This window comes from Pipistrellus kuhlii, unplaced genomic scaffold (genome assembly GCF_014108245.1).
Source record: "Pipistrellus kuhlii isolate mPipKuh1 unplaced genomic scaffold, mPipKuh1.p scaffold_m20_p_3, whole genome shotgun sequence".
Classification (NCBI taxonomy): Eukaryota; Metazoa; Chordata; class Mammalia; order Chiroptera; family Vespertilionidae; genus Pipistrellus; species Pipistrellus kuhlii.
The window spans coordinates 148,076,376-148,097,442 of NW_023425529.1; the positions used below are offsets into that span (position 1 = coordinate 148,076,376).

A 21,067-nucleotide genomic window follows, 5' to 3' on the forward strand; every position below is an offset into this window, starting at 1 on the left:
GTTGTGGGCTCGATTCTCAGTAGAGGGGATGCAAGAAGGCAGCCGGTCAATGGTTCTCTCTTATCATTCATGTTTCTCACTCTCCCACTTCCTTCCTCTCTAAAGTCAATAAAAACATGTTTAAAAAGAGAAAAAAGCACACCTGATTCTAACAAGAACAACAATTGACTATACTGTAATAAATTAGGAATGAAGTGCTGGGGAGCAGAAAAGAGAGGGCTTGTTAATGTACTGGGATAGGAAAAAGCAAAAAAGTTTCAGAATTCTGGTAGCTTTACAACAGTCCTCGAAGGAACAGGAACATTTCTTCATGGCAAAGAAGGGGAAAAAAATTCCAAGTAGAGAAAAGTACCAGGTTTCCAGGCACAAAGAAAAGAACTCAATGTGTTTCAAACAATTTATCTTCATCCCCCTGACAACCTTGGCAATGACCCATATTTCCAACCCTTTGCAATCTGCTTCATGGATAATTCACCACCATTAGGCTCTCCATCACCGGACACTTTTCAATCACGCCCACTGTTAGGGCTGTAGGACGTTATGAAGACATAATTAAGATCAAGCTCCCTGGGGAGCTTATAACTAATGGAAACAGTGAATTGTTTAAAAAAAAAAAAAAAATGACGCACGCTGCAAATGGTTCTAACACAAGCATGATGAAAGTATATGCAGCTAGAACTGGGCCCATAAGATATCTAAATGTATTACTACTTGATAATTTTTAAATAACATTGATGCATGTCAATTCTGCTAAAGTACGCTCTACTTATTGAGAATTGGTCCCCAAAAATGCTCACCAAGAGGGACCAGCAAATGCTTTCCCCATTCCTGCTACAAGATTAGCATTCTGATTAAGGCTAGAGCCCCACTCTCTAAGGCTACTATGCAAAGAGATCATAGAGGGCATTTGTTCTGTGTTTAAACAAAAGCATTGGGCTCACTGTGCATGTTCCCAAATCCACGTTACTTTGTTACAAGAATACCTATCCCCGTCTCTTACCGGAAGGACGAGAACAACTTTCCCACGCAGCTTTGCAAAGGCAGGAGGATGATTAGCACGGCCATCCCGGCAAGGCACGAAATTCCTATCTCCCTCCAGAGCAGGACAGTCACAGCGACGGCCTGCAGTGGGCCCGCCCACAGGAAGTGCAAGAACACCGTGACCTTGGGAAAAAGACAAAGCCTTTGTGGGACTATTTAAAAACCAAGCCAGCGAAAGATACAGAATAGGAACAATCTGCTCTGAACGAACAGAACAGACAAGAACCTACACAGAAGTGATCACACAGTGCTTTCAACCGGCTACGGCACCAAGAAGCTACCGTTCTGGGACAACACGGGCACTCCCAGGGACAACCTGAGCAGCAGCATTGGCAGGAAGCTCTCAGCTTTGTCTTCCCCACAGAGGAGCTCAGGGCTTCCCCAAACTCTGCCATACAATTCAGCCCACCTCCTCTAGGCTCTCCATCACCCAGAAAGAGCCCATAGCAGGGCCCCTACACATGCTGCAGTAATTGTTTGTGTACTTATCTACCTGGTAGACTATGGCTTCTCTGTCATCTCTAAAACTGAGCAGGAACCCTAGTTCATTTTTTATAAATGGTTGGAAAAGAAGTGATCGTCCTAGCTGGTTTAGCTCAGTGGATAGAGCATTGGCCTGCAGACTGAAGGGTCACAGGTTGAATTCCGGTTAAGGCCACATCCTGGGTTGTGGGCTCGATCCCCAGTAAGGGGCGTGCAGGAGGCAGCCAATCAGTGATTCTCTTTCATCATTGATGTTTCTATCTCTCTCTCCCTCTCCCTTCCCCTCTGAAATCAATAAAAATATATATATATTTTTTTTTAAAAAAAGAGAAGTGATCTAGTACAATACAGATCTGACCAGCAGATATGATGTCCTGGATAAGAGGATATATTCGCCAGGTAAGTGGAAAACGAGAGTGTAGAGGGTTAAAGGAGAGTAGGCTGCTTCTGGCTAAGGACCACCATTTGCCATTATTTATTAAAGGCTTCGTACACAGCAGGCATGTGGGCACAGGGCAACATTCAGGACACAGAGGTAAAAACAATCCCTACCCACCAGGAGTCCATCGGCAGCGGTCACCAACCTTTTGGACCTCAGGGACCACCAGTTGGCAACCACTGATCTAGAGGAGGAAAAGGACTCAGCCAATAACACCAGCACAATGTGCTAAAAAACCCAGTAAGACTATTGGGTACATTTAAGCAAGCTGGGCAAGAACTCTGCTATCTGCCTATTTACAATTGAATTATGGGTGAGCAACAATAGCAAAACAAACTCATCATCTACAGGACAGCATATATTTCATCTAAGACACACACACACACACACACACACACACACACACACATACACACACACACACACACAAAAAATGAAAGTTAAATTATTTGTTTAAAGCCTCATGTCCAAAACAGAATCCTGGCCCATGGTGAACGAGATAGGAAGGGTGGGAAAGGAAACAGGACCGCTCAGGTGCAGCTTACCTGATCAAACTTGTTCACGTCATTAGACAGCAGATTGACGATCTGGCCAACGGTGGTCTTGGCCATGGCCGTGTGGTTAAGACGAAGTGCCTGAAAATACGAGAGGGAAAGAGAATTATATTCCCACAGTGATACCAAGACACACTTAGAAAGCAGCAAAACGGAAAGCATTTTCGTTGAGTCTTGTTTGGTGTGTGAAGATAAGCAGGATGACCCATTACAGCGGGGCTGTAGGGACCGGGGTTTAGCCTTCTACTCCTCAATGCTGTGGCAGCCACAGCCCACAAGGACAGCAAAGGCAGGAGTAGGAGGTAGGGGGAAATTCCCTACTCTAAGTAAGGTATTAAGGATGTCTACATAGTTTTAGCTTTAATAATGTTCATTGCACTGCTGTTTGTTAATATGTAAAACCTGGAAAATAATCTAAATAATGAAATTAATAAAAATGTGAAAACAATCTAAGTATCTAATTATTGGCTATACTAGTATTTCAGGGACCATTTTGAACAAAACTATGAACTATGAAATGCAGACTCCATTAGAGCAGTGTTCCATTGGTTGGTTCCTCCTGTGAGTGGGAATGAAAATAGATCTGGAGGTTAGGAAACTGAATAATCTAGGTCACATGTTCATTTTGTACAATTTTTTAAAAATAAGCACAAGCAATAATTGTGGTTCACATAAAAAAGATAAACTGTTTCTCCTTTCTCAATTACTTAATCAGTACAAGTGAAACACAAAACCCAATGTGAACACATAAATTAACACCACCAAAGGAATGTGAAAAAAGAATGCTCTCTCCATAGAAGGCAGTTTTCCAGACTGTGAGGTATATTGCCCCTTTAAGAATCCAATCTTCATTCAATAAAAATCCTCCCAAACCCTTCTCTAATGGTCGTTTAAAACAAAAGACACAAACTGTGGTTCGTCATTTTCATGATGCAGGTTCCTCATCACCTACATGACTGACCCCATGTCAAGGACCCTTCGTGTGTGTAGACGCTGCTCCACAGGGTGCCCCAAATGCAAGCTTTTGGATATTGCACATGTTAAAATCCATCGTATCCCTTGCAGTCAGGCTACCCCTTTGAAGGGCTATCTCACCATGACCCTCCACTATCCTTTCTTCATACCATCTCACCATCTTTACATACCACTGCTTCTGACCCAGGATATGCTTGGTGATATTCTGAGGAAAGTCAGAATAACTAGGCTGTGAGTAAGAACTTGAAGGACTTTCGAAACAAAATGCAAGCATTTATGTCACCTTTTTGCACGTTTGGCTTACTTCCTGATTCCTGGCCCTACCCGGCCCTACCCAGAACTGTCTGTCACATAATGTGGTTTCGGGTACACTGGGCAATACTATAACAAGCAACCATGATGAGTATGTTTTGCTCACTTGAAGCAGAAAATCGCCTGTATTTTTCCAATATTGTTGCCCAGAGTTGCCTGGTAAGGCTGCCGCACCTATTTTCATGACCGTGTCATCGAAACCCATTAATCTGTTTTTTAAGGGGAGGGCCCAAATACTGCCTAATATCCTCTGTCCCTAAGAGCATAATGGTGACAACTCCATAGCGTTAATCAGTCCCCCTCTACAGTTCTACAGAAAAGAGACTCAAGGAAATAAAAACAGAGTCCATACAAAAATCAACCCCCTGCTGCTCTCTATGACCTGACAGCTCCATTGCCCATTTTAAGTTTTTTGCCTGACTTTCCACTGTACAGAAAGCTCTCTGCAAGCTTTGACAGGCTTGGCATTTACCTCCTGGGAGTGCCATTTTATTTCTTTTTTAACTCCACTGGCCATCTTTTTAGCCTTATACCATTCTGACTCACTGAGGTCAAGAGGCCAGAAAGATGTGCACAGAGTTGACTAGTGAGCATCCAAGTCTGAGAGGATAATGTAGACCCCAAGAACCACTGGGTCTGGAGGTTTGGGGGAACTATGATACTTGCTTTGTTTTTTTTTTGTTTTGTTTTGTTTTTTTCACTCCGGACTCGGACTCCGATGCCATGCATTTATTCGGGCACGGAGAGCCACGCCGTGTGATACTTGCTATGAAGTCAGATTCAGGACTTGAATTCTCCAGGGAAGGGGCTTCTCTACCTTCTCTGACATCATCACACTCCAAAGCAATGAGTCCCTGAGGCTGGCTCCCCCATGCCCTGCAAACCACCCACAGCCTCTGAAGGATGAAGCAGAGCCTGACCAGAGCCCCATTCTAGAGACTGCTACACAGAGTGTCCAGCAGTTTGCTGGTGACCATGCTACATGCCAAACACCACTCTCCACTGTAGGGGGCCTCACGTGCCACAAATCCTCGGGAACATTTCAAAAAATCTAATGAATGAACTGAAAATAGGTGCCTTGATGAGATAGTCAATATACACTGAGTGGCCAGATTATTATGATCTCTGAACACATAATAATCTGGCCACTCAGTGTATATCCTATAAATAAAAGGCTAATAAGTAAATTGTCCCCTCGACCAGCAGGCAGGCCAGCCAACTGCCCATGTCCCCTCCCCCTGACCAGGCTGCCGGTCCCCATCCATGCACGAATTCATGCACCGGGCCTATATATATATATATATATATATATATATATATATATATATATATATATATATATAGAGAGAGAGAGAGAGAGAGAGAGAGAGAGAGAGAGAGAGAGAGGCCAGATTTTTATGCGTTCAGAGAGCATAATAATCTGGCCACTCAGTGTATGTTGTTTCAGAAAAATGACTACAGTTTAATGAATATAGTCTACCAATACCTATGCAAAGAATAAATCCCAGGAAAAGGAATACAGATACTCAGGCCGCCCTTGCACGTGTCTGTTGCCCCTTCCTGATTCTGAAGTATGCTTCCTCAGATGTCCTGGCCATAAGAATCTCAGCGCACAGATAAAACTTCCAGGCCTCTTCCTTAGAAATTCTGAGGAGCAGGTCTGGGATTTACACCCAGACTCTGGGTTGTATTTTTGTTGTTGTTAACCCTTACCTGAGGATATTTTTTCCATTGATTTTTAGAGAGAAGGGGAGGGAGACGTTGATTGGTGCCTCCCCCATGTACTCTGTGGGGATTGCCGGGGATTGAATCTGCAATGCAGGTATGTGTCCTTGCTTGGAAATTATAGCCGAGACCCTTTGGTGCAAGGGTCCATGCTCTAACCACTGAGAACACTGTTCAGAACAAAGGCTGGGCTTTTAATAAGCACAAGGAAGACTCATGACAAAAAAATCTGGTGAATCTCAGCCTAGAATATGCCCCTGCTCTTGATGTGTTTGGCAAGGATGTTGAACAGACATGTCCTACAGCTAATACTACCACACCCAGTTCTATACACACGCTCCCCAATGCAGGGCCCAGAAACATCCGGCCGATAAAAGCAGTGAAGCCACGGCTGCTGTGATTAATGGCTGTCTAACTGCTAGAGGGGCCAGCCACCCCCCACCACCCACCCACCCAACCGCCTCTGTTATTAGCACCTATATAATAGGACTAAATTCTGTCTTCAGGCATCAGATAACGGGCAGTGCATGGCTGATCCTTGAGAGAAAGGACACTCACGAGGTGACCACCACCTTTGCCCTGGTTCTCTGCCAGGAGACCATTGTCCAACAGTGGCAGTGGATGGAGTCCACAAAGCACAGTAGCCCTGAGCAGCAGGCATCTTTGGCAAGGCCATCTAGTAGTAGAGGTTACAGAAAGGAAGGGTCTCCGAAGTCTTGGTGGAGGAGGAGGTTCCTGTTACAAGTCCTTAGCTCAGAAGTTAACTAAAAGGCCCAGGTCACCCTAACTAGTTTGGATCAGTGGATAGAGCATCAGCCTGTGGACACAGAGTCCCGGGTTCAATTCTGGCCAAGGACATATACCTTGGTTGCAGGCACATCCCCAGTAGGCAGGGGGATGGGTTGGGGAGAGGAGTGTGCAAGAGCCAGCTGATCTAATGCTTCTTCCTCATCGATGTTTCTAATTCTCTCCCTCTCCCTTCCTCTCTGTAAAAAAATCAATATATATATATATATATATATATATATATATATATATATATTTGTTGTTGTTGTTGTTATTGTTGTTTTTTTGTTTGTTTTTTTTAAAGGCCCAGATCAAGACTGCCCAAGACTCACCGGACAGCTGGTGCTGCGGAGTGGCAAGCAGAACACAGACATGAAGGTTCAGCAGAGTTTGGACCCTGAAGTTCTTCAACAGCCAGAGTGGAGAAACCTTATTAATTCGTCACTAACAAGCCTAGCATAAAGCTGAGACACCCCGAAAGACCACGTCAGAATTACAGACCACTCTAAGGGGCTGATTCTCACTGAGGTGATTTTGCCCCATCCCACCCCCAGCCCACATCTTTAGTCATCAATGCAGTAAAAATCAAAACCATAATGAGATACTAATTTATGCCCTTATGAATAATTAAAATGAAAAAAACTGACAATACCAAGTCCCAGTGAGGATCTAAAGCCACTGGAAATCATAGGTTCTTGGTAGGAACCTAATATAGTACCATCGCTGTGAAAATCATTTAGCAATTTCTCCTCAAGACACAGTTGTCAGATGGCAGAATGCAATGGAAACTCATGGTTCTCCGGCAGCAGCAATTTCCTCTTTGAAGAAAGCTTAACCAAACAGCTTCTCCTTTCCTTAACTTATGCAGTTATGTCATAATACAGACAGGAACAGAGCAAGGACGATGGACCAGGTACAGAAGGTCACCAGGGAGGAAAGTCCTTGGTGCCAGCAAAGGGCCGTCATAGTGTGGGCCATCGCCCCCAGCGTGACCTTTCCTGCCTTAGCATAGCACTGGTCTCGCGGTTTGGACCACCTGACCTTTCTTCCCTAGAGATAACATCTAGGCATCCGCTATATTTCAGCTCCAAGCCCAGAAAAGCAGCAAAACCAGCCACCGCCACCTAGGGACCATATGCACTGACTTCAAAACCCCCTGCCCTGGTGCCAGCATAACCAATGGACACAGACAGTAGGAAGGTGAGGGCCAGTGCTGGGGGGAGGGAGCAGTCAAGGAGAGGTCAATGGGGAAATGAGGAGACATAGATAATACTTTCAACAATAAAAATTTAAATTTAAATTTAAAAAAAAAAAGACGTGCCAATATGTGGTATGTGCCTACAATGGACTGCTACTCAGCCTTAAAAAGGAGTTAAATTCTGACACATTCTACAACATGATTGAACCTTGAAGACATTGGGCTGCATGACATCAGCCAGATACAACATGACAATGTTGTATGATTCTGCCTGTATTAGGTCCCTGGAAGAGGCAAATTCATACAGAGAGGAAGCAGAATGCTGCTGCCTGTGGGGAGAGGGTATGGGGGAGCTAGTGTTTAATGGGTCAAGTTTTGGAAGATAAAAAAGTCCTACAGATGAATAGTAGGAATGGCTGCACATCAACGTGAATGTCATCAATGCCACTTTAGAAACAGTCAATTTTACATTATGCATATTTTACCATAATAAAATCAATGATCGAAAGCCAAAAGAAATTTTACCAAAGGTGTGAAAAGGTTAAACAAATGACAAGTCATTTTATATATGATACGTCCCAAAAAGTTATTCAATATTAGAAATGAGCTTAACAGCCATTCCATTTATAACAACCAACCTGATTTTCTCCCAGGTGGGAGATTAGGAGGTTGGTCTGATCAGAAACTGCAAACGCAGAGTTCAGAGCTGTACTGCAGTGTCAGCTTTTGCCCTAAGCAATCAGCCCACCTGAGATAAGGTATCATCTCTTCACCTCAACAGGATTCCAGCTGCAAGGCAGTGCCCAAGGAAATCTGTCTTTCCCACGTTTCTGGAATTTCAGGTTTCCTCTACAGTTTAACCCAAAGCCATGCTTGACTTAATAAAGGGTCAATTCTTCAAGGCTAATCAAGTTGGCAAATTAATACCCATGGGAGATGTTTGCATGCGCTAATTAAGTCAGATCGCATTTCCCCAGGGCAACCTTCCAAAGCCTTAGTGAGAAGAGCAAGAAAAACAGGTGGACAGCAACTCACCTGTGCTGCACAGAGCTTTGTTTGAACTGTCACTTCAACCCTGACTTAAGTGTTTACAGATTTCAGAGCAGAGTGCTAGTGAAATTTCTTGGGTATTTATGGAGGCTAACCATGGCCTGGAAATACAAAATATAGCTAACTTCAAAATAAACCTGAGTCTCCTCCTGAATGGCAGAAAGGAGTGCAACAGAATAACAAAGATGAGGATGAGGATGAGGATGACAACAATGATGATGATGATGACGATGATGACGACACGATGACAACAATGAGGAAGACAGTGACAATGAAGACCCCAAGTGGAGAGTACCAGCATCGCAACCATTTCTATGCCCTAGTTCCGTGGTCAGCATAGGAGCCTCGTGATGACTGGTACCATGGATCTGTCTCTCACCCAGTGGGGCGAGCTGGGCCCTCCCTGGAGAAGAAAACCAGGTTCCCCAAGATATTTGATCAGTGCTGGGGCCCCCACCAGGCAAGGGGATCCTAAGGCAGGAGCTGGATGTGGAAGCCATGGGGACATAGGATACCAAGGACACAGAACTGAACCTCACATCACCCTGCTTGGCACCAGAGGATGGCTGGTTAGGCAGTAACAAAGATTCCTCAGGGAAGGAACAACCTAAGACAGGAACAGTCGAAGAGGGGCGATCAGGAGAGAGCTTGGGAGTCAACTGAGGTGGGGCACAGACCCTCACCCCCACTTTTCAGAGGCCTGAAACCTTACCCCTGCTGAGGCAGTCTCCTGCCCCTATGGCTGCTTAACTTCCCATGCCCAACTCAAATCGGGACCCGGGTAAAAGACAGAGACTTGGCTGACAGCAGCTGCCCTCTCACTACAATAAGACTTGTTTGAGTTGTCTTGTAAACATGGTGTGGGGAAGTGGATTTTTTATATCTAAACCCAGCCTATCACCAGGAATGCTCAGGGCCTACTCAAGAAGGCAACTAATCCTTTCCCCTAATATTTACATGGTAAAATAAGGTTGTTTTAGAGTAATAAATTTGACAGTAAAATAGTAGACAAGTTTTCAGGCTAATTGGCTAATTGAAATAAGCAAAGATTCTAGAAAAACTAATTGCACTGGACAAAAAGCTGTTCCTAAAGTGTTAAGTAAAATTTTTATTGGTAGTTCATTTCAGGATAAAATCTCCCAACAGGAAATGAACCTAAAGCAGTCATATTATAGTGCAAAAAAATTAAAATTTAAAAGCTATCAAGACTACATTATAAAATTTTCAAAACCTCCTAATATTTAAATCAAAAAAAGGGGAAAGTAGAAAAACATGATGTAAGGAAAAATATCCTCTGAGTAAATTACATCTAGAAAATTTTTACTTTAGAAAATTAATTGTAATGCTAAAAGCAGACACCCATGAAAAACACACATGGTGTCAAACAAGCCAGAGGAAAATCATTTGGGCAAAAAATGAAAAAGGATCCCAAGTCAAATTTATAGAAAATATTCCTTTATTAACTTTTGGTCGAGAATATGTTTCTATATTTTCAGAAAACAACTCAGAGACCACATGGATTCTGGCAACAGAGAGGAATTGACAGGACTACTCCAACCATGAAGACAGAAGAGAAGGAGTCCAAAGATGGAAGACGCTGATGACGCCTTGCCATAATAACAGTCAGCAGCTGTGTATCACTGCAGGTTGCCCAGGACCAAACCAGAGAGAGTCGGTCCTGCATTACCTCCATTTGTCCACCATCCAGAGCTGAAATATCATTGCTGACATGTATACATAAGGAACTATTTGACATTGAAACTGGGTCTCAAAAGAACTGTTGGCCCAGAAAGAAACTCACTACAGACTGATTCATATGACTTTCAGCATAACCATTATTGCTTGTCTCATTTTTTATTCTTATAAGTATATTTCCAGTAGGACATAATCTCACTCATCTAGGAGAAATAGTAAACAACATAGACATGATGAACAAGAACAGACCCAGAGATAAGGAGCCATGAGTCAGACTGTTGGACCTCAAAGGGAGGGTGGGGATAAAAGGGAGAGATCAACCAAAGGACTTATGTGCATACATATGAGCCTAACCAGTGGTCAAGGACAATAGGGAGGTGGGGCATAAGTGGGGAGGGGTGGGAGATTGGAATGGGGGGTTGAGAACAAATATGTGATACCTTAATCAATAAAAAAATTTTAAAAAAATAGGGTCTTATCACTAAAATTGCTAACATGCACACTAACAGGGTAAAAAGTACTGTAAATACCGCAAAACCGGTTTGGCTCAGTGGATAGAGTCAGCTTGGGGACTGAAGGGACCCGGGTTCGATTCCGGTCAAGGGCATGTACCTTGGTTGTGGGCACATCCCCACTAGGGGGTGTGCAAGAGGCAGCTGATCGACGACTCTCTCATTGATGTTTCTCTCTATCTCTCTCCCTTCCTCTCTGTACGAAATCAATAAAATATATTTTTTTTAAAGTACTCTAAATACCAATAACTTAACTAAAAAGTGACATAAAATAGATGAAATCATTCTTTCTCTCCAAAATTAATAATATATATATGAAATTTAAAGTTTTATCCCCAATTCCCAACTTTTCTTTAATACTACTAAAAACAACCATAATTATGGACTATAGTGAGTGAGTCTATATGTGGCTTCCATTTACAGTTTTCTTTAGATAACAAAATTACAGTGAACATAATTAAATAGTTCACTTATAAAAACATCATCATTCCCTTTCTCAAATACATCTTTGTAGATTTCATTTTACAGATGCAATTTCGCTGATGGTCAGTTTTAAATAGAACATTGTTGTAAAACATGTGTACCCCTTCTATAATTTTCGTAACGCTGAGTACCCCTCGTACTCATGAGAACGTAGAATTAGGCGCAGCTAAGGATGGTGCAGTGCATATCCCCACCAAACCCCGGTGCACGTACCCCCACCAAACTTTCCCAAAAGTGTGGGTACGCGTGCCACACTTTTGGGAAACACTGCATAATGAACAACAACAAAATTTCTATAAATATTACTGAGGTGTAGGCATGAAAACAATGAAAATTTTTCATGCTTAAATCTGATACTTTTTTATATTAGATTACATTATAAGTATTTTGCATCAGCCTGTGGCCAAATGTTATCAAAGGCAGCCCTGATATGATCTCATAGAAAACTCAGTATGTGTTGGTAAAGTTTGTTTAAAAAAAAAAAAAAAAAAAAATAGCCTGATGCAAATATCAAGCTTCTTTAAGTAAGATTTAAATGCTTCTATTTACAAAAATGTTAGGTTAAGTAGAAGTTTCCCAAAACACTTCTGATGCTTCGGGAGAGGTGCCCAGTTTCGCACCAAGTGACACTTACCTTCACATTAATCATATGGCACGCGGCGACTCTTAGCCGCATGCCCGCGCACTGCACGTGGTAGAAGTACAGATGATGCAGAACGGCCAAGAGGAGCGTGCAGGTCGTGAGCACCGTGGCATAGATGTAGACGTTCTGGGAAGCCACAGAGTCGGTGGGATCATAGTTTTCAAAATAATTAATGATTTTCCCCAGAAATAAGGGCTGGACTACTTTGGTGCCTTCCTAAAAAGGGAAATAAAAAGGCCTTCATTAGACATACAAGCCATAGAGGTTAACGATGAAAATCCTACACCAGTGAGTTAGGAGTCGTTGGGCTTGCCTCCCAACGTGTAAGATTTAGGGAGAGTGTTTTCTTCCCCAAGACTAAAAGCAAGGAAACCGTGCCCCTCCATGGCCAGTGGCCACTTCAGCCCACAAACTACTTCCTCTCGTGTAAGGTACGCTTCTCCGCTTCAAAGAAATCCAAACACGCGGTGCAAATCCGAGCCACCAAAAGTAAACACAGGCACTCCACATCGTTTCCTCCACTGAATTCTCAAAAGACAAAAGGCCAAAATTGTGGAAATCTTTCAAGAACTCAACTCTGAAACAAGCATTTCCTTTTAAGCAATCCATCCTTATCAACAGAGACATGGAAACCATGGGCACTTGCTTTGGATGGCGCTTTCCTATCTGTCTGTGGAGAGGGACTGATGCACACAGAAAGGAAGGATCCAAAGAACCAGACATGAAATAAAACCAACATGCATTTTCTTCTCAGCCAAGTAATAGTTCCCTATCCAGATACTTACAGAGAGATGACCCTGTCCCTCAAATGGGTATAACATTAAAACCCCATCAACAGCCCTAACTGGTTTGGCTCAGTGGATAAGTGTCGGCCTGCAGATTGAAGGATCCGGTTCGGTTCCGGTCAAGGGTCCAAGCCTGGGTTGCGGGCTTGATCCCAGTGTGGGGCATGCAGGAGGCAGCCGATCAATAATTTTCTCCCATCATTGATGTTTCTTTCTCTCTCTCCCTCCCCTTCCTTCTGAAATCAGTAAAAATATAATATTAAAAAAAAAAAAGCACCCTGTCCTACGTATGCACATGCACTGACATGTTCATGAGCTTCACCTTCCAAGAGGTCACAGAAGTTTCCATCTACTATTTAGAGGTAAGGGAACACTGTTTAGTTGAAGAATTATGAGTAAGATGATCAGATTGCAAGAACACAAAGACTCATTGTTACATTTTCCAGCACGTCCCTTCATTCACCCCAAGAGGAACAAGCAATTTACAAAAGAACCCTAACGCAGAGGGCCATAAAACAGACTTTAATAATAGTATACTGAGGCCGAAACCAATTTGGCTCAGTGGATAGAGTGTCGGCCTGCGGACTGGAAGGTCCCAGGTTCGATTCCGGTCAAGGGCATGTACCTTGGTTGCGGGCACATCCCCAGTGGGGGTGTGCAGGAGGCAGCTGGTCGATGATTCTCTCTCATAGATGTTTCTAACTCTCTATCTGTAAGAAATCAATAAAATATATTTAAAAAATAATAATAATAATAATAATAGTATACTGAGATGAAAAGCTGGAGCAAGAACATCAAACTGTGCACATGAGACAGTCCCAACCCAGGAAGAGCGAAGGGCAGCACAACCTGAGGCTCCCCACCAGAAGCCCAGAGGTAACCCCTGCCATCTTAAACTTTAAAAAACCTATGACTGTTTCTAAGAATCAGTGGTACCTGTTACTCAGCTTCCATTTAAGCCTAACATGGGTATCATTACAAGAGAATGTTAAGCGTATAATCACCCATCACTCAGAACACTGATAGACGCAACAAACCCAGCATAAAAAGTTACCCCCCAGCACCTGGAATCTTCTGCTGAGAGACAGTATTTAACAATCCAGTCAAGCAAAGAAGCTCACGGAGGAGGAATGCCAGTTCAAGGCCCATACCTTCACACTCATCTGTCCACTCTTGCTTGATCTTTTTTTTTTTTAATCCTCACCCGAGGATATTTCTTCCATTGCTTTTCAGAGAGAGAGTAGAAGAGAGGGAGGAATAGAGAAAGAGAGAGAGAGAGACACCAATGTGAGAGAGACACAAGGATGGGTTGCCTCCTGCAATGCCCAGACCCAGGAGCAGACAGTGAACGCACAACACAGGTACGTGCCCTTGATTGGGAACTGACCCTGCGACCTTTCGGCACTGAGCAAATCTCAAAAGATGCAAAACCGGCGTAGTGGCCGCATTCTCTTCCAAGGTGTACTGAAGCCTTCCCACGAGTGAGGCAAAACTCTGGGCACCATGGAAGCCGCCATGGCCTTGGAGAGGAACCTGAACCAGGCCCTTTTGGAGCTGCATGCCTTGGCTTCTACCCGTGCAGACCCTCAGCTCTGTGACTTCCTGGAGAACCAGTTCCTGGATGAGGAGGTGATACTGGTCACAAAGATGGGCGGCCATCTGAACAACCTCTGCAGGCTGGCTGGCCCCCAGGCTGGACGGGGCAGGTATCTCTTCAAAAGGCTCACTAGGAGCCTTTGGAGCCCAGAGGCCTTTGCGGGTTCCCTCTGCATTCCCCCAGTGTCTGCCCTTTGCCTGAGCCTCTCCCCAAGGCTTCTAGCGATTCTTTTAACCACGCTGGAGCCCTCTGCCATGCATTGGACCAAATGAAACAATAAAGCTTTTTGCAAGGCAGGGGTGGGGGGAGAAGAGAGGCAAAAAAAAAAAAAAAAAAAAAAAAAGAGCCATATTAAAGTTACCTCTAAAAGGAGAGGGAATAGAGTGGGAGGAACAAGAATAACAGCCTTCTTTAAAATCAGCCTCTCCTGTTCATGTAGTTTAAAACAAACACATTTTTAAAAAGCAGTTCCTAACATTTCAGAGTAAAATAAAGCAAATGTACCTAAATATATATAGCATCCAGTTGTTGGCAGAACCACACAAAAAGAGAATAACTGAAAGTGGTTTTAAACAAAATAGTTTGAACATACATTCCCTATGTGATATACAGACCTATATGAACTGCAAAAGAATCTTTTGGGTTTTTTTCAGAAGTCACATTATGGGTGACAGTGTTGGCAATGTAAGTTAAAACAAATTAATAGTTATGTTTTCAATGGGAAGTGGGATTAGGCCTGGGAGAAAGAAAAATAGATGATGGGAGAAAAGAGATACAGATGTTAGAATAATGAGATTAAGTAAAAACACTAGCATCCTCAATATGATTTGGACTATAAACACCCAAAAAGCACCCATGATATGTTTACCTTAAAAAGAACATAGTCTAGCTTGGTCCAATCAAATTGATAAATAATAACCAACACAGCAGCAATAGCACATCTAGTGCCGACGTTCTAGTCCCTAAACACCATTTCCCACTAAAAGGAGCCAGGGCTGCTTAGAAAACAGCTGATTCCCAGGTAGGGCAAAAACTGCACATGAAGAACCAAAACATCCTGTCACTCCAGAAAGCACGGAAACTAGCAAAGACTGCTAAAGTGTATACAAGAAGCATAGGACCGTCTCTCTCCCTCTCCCTTCCTCTCTGAAATCAATAAAAATATGTTTTAATTAAGAATACCCCGTGGGCCCTAACTGGTCTGGCTCAGTGGTTAGAGCATCAGCCTGCAGACTGAAAGGTCCCAGGTTTGATTCCTTTCACGGGCATGTACCTGGTTGTGGGCACAACCCCAGTAGGAGGTGTGCAGGAGGCAGCTGATTGATGTTTCTCTCTCATCGATGCTCTGACTCTCTGTCGCTCTCCCTCCCTCTCTGTAAAAAAAATATATATATATCAATAAAGTATATGTCAAAAAAATAAATTAATTAAATATATATATCTCGATCCATCCCTTGGCCTACCTAGATATATTGTACAAGAGTAATAATCTGGGACCCCTCAGGGGATGTCCAAAGAGATAGGGCCTAAACCAGCAGTCCGACATTCGTCTCACAATCTGGGACTGTTGGCTCCCAAACACTCACCTGCCTGCCAGCCTGATCACCACAGCCCTGTCGGCCTGATCGACACCCAACTGCTCCCCTGCTGGCCCAGTAACCCCCAATTGCCCTCCCCTGCAGGCCTGGTTGCCCCATCTGCCCTCCCTTGCAGGCCTACTTGCCCCCAACTGCCCCCCCACCCCACCCCACCTCACCCACCCACCCACTGCCCCTCCCCCCCCGCCAGTCTGATAGCCCCTAACTGCCTCTGCCTCGGCCCCGCCTCCATGGCTTTGTCCAGAAGGATGTCCAGAAGGTCTCCCGGAAGGTCTCCCAGTCTCATTAGCATTTTACCCTTTTATTAGTATAGATTTTTGAATGTCCTTACCAACTTACAAGGGGGAAAAACACACTGTATGAAGCAGCTGACAGAGGAGCACAAGCTGCTGTCAGAAAAGCACACCTACCCTTGGCTCTCTGACCTGTGGGAGGGGGTGTGGCAGGAAAGAAAGCATCAGGACAGAATACAAAGGGCATTGGCCTAGGAATGAGAACATTTGCTTCAGAGACCAAATTGGCTACTTGCAAGTCACAGGACTCTAAGCCCTCACATGCCCTCCATGCCCTCATCAGTGGAAATACCTGCCTTGTCTACCTTAGAGAAATCCTGGGACAACTACAGGAGCTAAGACCATGAAATGTACTCTGAGTCAGTGTAAGCATCAGAGTAAGTGTAAGCATGACCATGTTTATTACACAAAAGTCCCAGGACGGGACCTACTCCATGCTTGGCAGCAAAGACTGGTAGAGGCTTGGAAAACACACTGCTGTTCACAGGCAATCAGAGCAGCATGAGAAATGTTAACTGAAATCATTCCTCAAGGCCAATTTTCCTAGACAAAAATGGAAAGCTTCACTTCTGGGCAGATTTTTATTTCAACCATTTTGAACGCAATCCTTTGAAAATAAGTCACCTACTTCCCTGACTTCTTTTTTTTTAATATCTTTTATTGATTTCAGAGAGAGGAAGGGAGAGATGGAAACATCAGTAATGAGAGAGAATCATTGATCAGCTGCCTCTTGCACGTCTCCTTACTGGGGATAGAGCTGGAAACCTGGGCATGTGCCCTTACTAGGAATTGAACCGTGACCTCCTGGTTCATAGGTCAATGCTCAACCACTGAGCCACACCCGCAGGGCTACTTCCCCGACTTCTTAAAATGGGTTGAGAAGTATGCCCTTGGTGACAACTCAGGATCATTTTTATGGATATTGCCATGCTAGTGCTATGTGCCTGGAACTAGCAGGGTGTACACAGCAGTCTGCTCAGGTCTCCTGTTAACTTTTTTGGATGCTTCCTCCATCTTTCCTTTGCTGTGTAGCTCTCAGTGGTTGCTCCTGGCTCACAATTATTTTATCAATTTCTTCACCCAGCTTGGGCAGAGGTTAGGGACACTTGGAAGAAAGATCTAGGAAATAGCCGAAACCGGTTTGGCTCAGTGGATAGAGCATCGGCCTGCGGACTGAAAGGTCCCAGGTTTGATTCTGGTCAAGGGCATGTACCTTGGTTGCGGGCACATCCCCAGTAGGGGGTGTGCAAGAGGCATCTGATCGATGATTCTCTCTCATCCATGTTTCTAATTCTGTCTCCCTCTCTCTTCCTCTGTAAAAAATCAATAAATATATATATATTTTTTTTTAAAAAAGCCCAATACCACTCTCAGAGAATCAGCCCTAAGTCGAGGCATAAATTCTACTCAGAGTTTTGTTTGTCTGTTTGTTTCTTGTCCAGCTGCTTAGTTTCAACACAAAATGTTTGCCTTCCTACAGCCTCCACCTGAGCCAAAGACCATCTGCTGCAGTGGCCTCTGCCAAAGGCCGGCAGTAGCCTGGGTCCATTTCCAAAGGTCATGGAATAGTCCAGTCCTCCCCTCTCAGAACCCACAGCGGCTCTTTGAGGCCACGTCATATACCAGCAGCAGAGACCTCATCTCTCCCAGAACAGGCCCCAGGACTGGGGAGGTGGCCTTCCCCCAGGTTTGGCCCTAGAAAAGGCTTCAGGCTCCTCCCCTCTACCCTAAAGGCTCTAGATGGAAAGAGACTTGCAGTCCCACACAGGAGCCAGGAGTGCTGGGGACTCACTGGCTGTTCCCTTCTAACTATCGCTGGCCTGTAAGAACACCGCGTTCATCATCAGCCTGGGACCTGCTTCTCCGAGCATACAATCATTCCTCAATTCCTGTAGGACAGAGGTTTAACTACTTTGAAATCCTACCCTGAAAAGCCTTTCTTTGGGCCAGCGTCACCCAGCCTCTTCCCCTGTGCTAACAGCAGTGCCCAGAGAAGGCCCTGCCCACGCTCTAATCATTCTCAGGCCTAGAGCTTTTTTAGAAAATCACAGGTTGAGTTTATTATTTTTTAAAATATATTTTATTGATTTTTCACAGAGAGGAAGGGAGAGGGATAGAGAGTTAGAAACATCGATGAGAGAGAAATGTCGACCAGCTGTCTCCTGCACACCCCCTACTGGGGAATGTGCCCGCAACCAAGGTACATGCCCTTGACCAGAGTCGAACCTGGGACCTTTCAGTCCACAGACGGACTCTCTATCCACTGAACCAAACCAGTTTCGGCCCAGGTTGAGTTTAGATCTTCCACTATCTATTATAAAATGCAAAGACCAACAGGGAGCATAAACATCAGACCACAAAATGGGAAGCTGCTTCAATCATTAAACCAACATTCATCCCAGCTAACTCAGTAACTAGTTTTGAACACAGAAAACCCAAAACAGCACTTGAAAATGATTTTTGAAATATAAACAGGTCTTTACTAGTGTTTCACCCTAAGAAATCATTTCAAATCTTCAAAACACCAGAGTGTTAACAAGCAAGTCTTTGTGTTGGATTCCAGCTTCTTTTGGCTGCCAGAAACAGAAAATTCAAGGTTGACTTCTGGCCGAGCTCTAATGAACCTTAGTGGTCCCTGAATTTCACTGCATCACAACTAAGAGTTCAGCCAGTTATTATCCCTCCAGTTATTTAACACACAGTTAAAATGAACATCATAGGCTAGTCATCGTGCTCATCTGGGGAATCTAGGCCACTGTCTAATTTTATACCATAAACCACCTGAACGCAGCATGAACAATCAAGCACACCCCTGGGACCAGCGTTCACAAGTATCTTGAGATGGAGCATGTTCACCATAAGTTTCCTGAGTATACAATAACTTTCAGTAGAACTTTTCTTCAAAATAAAGTAATGAATTAAAACTTCCCGAAAATGGCCAAAACCGGTTTGGCTCAGTGGTAGAGCGTCGGTCTGTGGACTGAAAGGTCCCAAGTTCGATTCCGGTCAGGGGCATGTAAGTTAGTTGCGGGCACATCCCGGGTAGGGAGTGTGCAAGAGGCAGCTGGTCGATGTTTCTCTCTCATCGACATTTCTAGCTCTCAATCTTTCTCCCTTCCTCTCTGTAAAAAAATAAAATATATTTAAAAAAAAAAAACTTCCCGAAAATGCTCTTTTTTGGCACAAAATTGGGTATTTTCTTTTTATATATTTTATTGATTTTTTTTTTTTTTTTTTTTTTTACAGAGAGGAAGAGAGAGGGATAGAGAGTTAGAAACATGAATGAGAGAATCATCGATCAGCTGCCTCTTGCACACCCCCTACTGGGGATGTGCCCGCAGCCGAGGTACATGCCCTTGACTGGAATCAAACCTGGGACCTTTCAGTCTGTAGACCGGTGCTCTATCCACTGAGCCAAACCGGTTTCGGCAAAATTAGGTATTTTTAAGCATAAAAATATCTATCTTAACACCTTCAGAAAATTTGACATATTATAAAGTTTTGAAGCTTGCTGTCAATACAACAAAATAACATACATATCAAATCGCATATGTATCAACACATGTGTAACTCCATCTATTTAAAAGAATCCGCATAATTAATTGGTATGGCTGGTAGGTCACCCGGGCCACAGCCACAACTACATCCACTTGGGGATGGTAATGCATGGAAGGTGGCTTTCTACAAGGCCATAACCCATCTGAGTGCACCATGCTGCTGATGCTAGTAAAGTCAACATCCTAGCCACTTCAGGGGACCTGGCCACCCCAATTTATAATCCTCAGTCTGACTTCCTGCTCCAGGGAGTTTCTTTTGTTTTATTTCGTTCTGTATACCTGTAGGTATACAGAGCACTGGATCCTAATTGCTCACCTGCCTGTCTGCCCGGTCATCCCTAACTGCCCGCCCTCCCCTCTCCCCCATCGGCCCTCCACTCTCCCCCCCCCCCCCCCCCCCGCTGGCCTGGTCACCCCTTACTGCACCCCCCTGACGGCCTGATCGCCCTCAACTGCCTCCCCACCAGCCAAGTAGCCCCTCACTGCCCCCCGCCAGCCAGTCTAATCACCTGCTGGCCTGGACACCCCCAATTGCCCCCCTGCCAGCCTGGTTGCCCCATGCATCCTGCTGTTCAGTCATTTTGTTGTCCCTCACTAACTCCCCTGCTGGCCTGGTCATAGGCAGCAATATTTTGTGAGGGTATGATAGTCAATTTGCATATTACCTCTTTATTATATAGAACTAGAGGCCCAATACACAAATTCGTGCACAAGTGGAGTCCCTTGGCCTGGCAGGCGATCAAAGCCTTTCAGGGCCAGCCAGCTGGCAGGAGAGGCTGCAGAAGGTTGGCCACCTGGGGAGGGGGGAGGGGGGAGGGGGCAGGGGAAGGTTGCCTGGCCAGCGGGGAAGGGGCTACAGAGGTTGTGGGATCTTCTGGTCAAGACCCACTCCGTGTTTGTAACATTTACTGAGCACCAATGTGTGTCCTAACATGGTATGAAATGTCTTCCCTTTTCAGGACTGCCCTTCCACAAGACTCTATTTAATTTACAGAAAAAATAAATAGAAGGTTTTACTAAAATCTTATTAAAATCTCCTCCCAGGTCCAGTCATTTAAGTAATTGCTCAGTCTAACGATATCGTGTTTCCCATACATCTTTTATCCACTTAAACTTCTTGCCTCTCTCCCCAATGGCCCCGAAAAACAGTTCACTGCGATAAAAGCTTTTACCTCAAGTAATGTAAAAAATCCCAAAATTACATAGGATTTCCAGTAACACCTGATGATTGCTTTTGTTAAAGATGGCTCCCGTGGGACCTTCTGGGCTCTCGAAAGTTCTTCTTCCCAGTACCTGCGACGAGAAACACAGCACGGTGAAGAGCAGCACGCCCTGCCGCAT

At 44.3% G+C, this 21,067-nt stretch overlaps 1 protein-coding gene across 3 annotated transcripts in view; it reads right to left on the bottom strand.

Moving 5' to 3' along the window:
* The window catches only part of ABCC4 (ATP binding cassette subfamily C member 4), a 214,081-nt gene that overhangs the window by 145,305 nt on the left and 47,709 nt on the right, over positions 1 to 21,067 (bottom strand). For all 3 annotated transcript variants that reach the window (XM_036456293.2, XM_036456292.2, XM_045588736.1), the window contains exons 3-6: positions 20,899 to 21,019; positions 11,888 to 12,112; positions 2,509 to 2,598; positions 1,001 to 1,164 (exon numbers count right to left, since the gene is read on the bottom strand). In XM_036456293.2, coding sequence (XP_036312186.1) covers positions 1,001 to 1,164; positions 2,509 to 2,598; positions 11,888 to 12,112; positions 20,899 to 21,019 — 600 coding nt within the window. The remainder of the gene's footprint in view (positions 1 to 1,000; positions 1,165 to 2,508; positions 2,599 to 11,887; positions 12,113 to 20,898; positions 21,020 to 21,067) is intronic.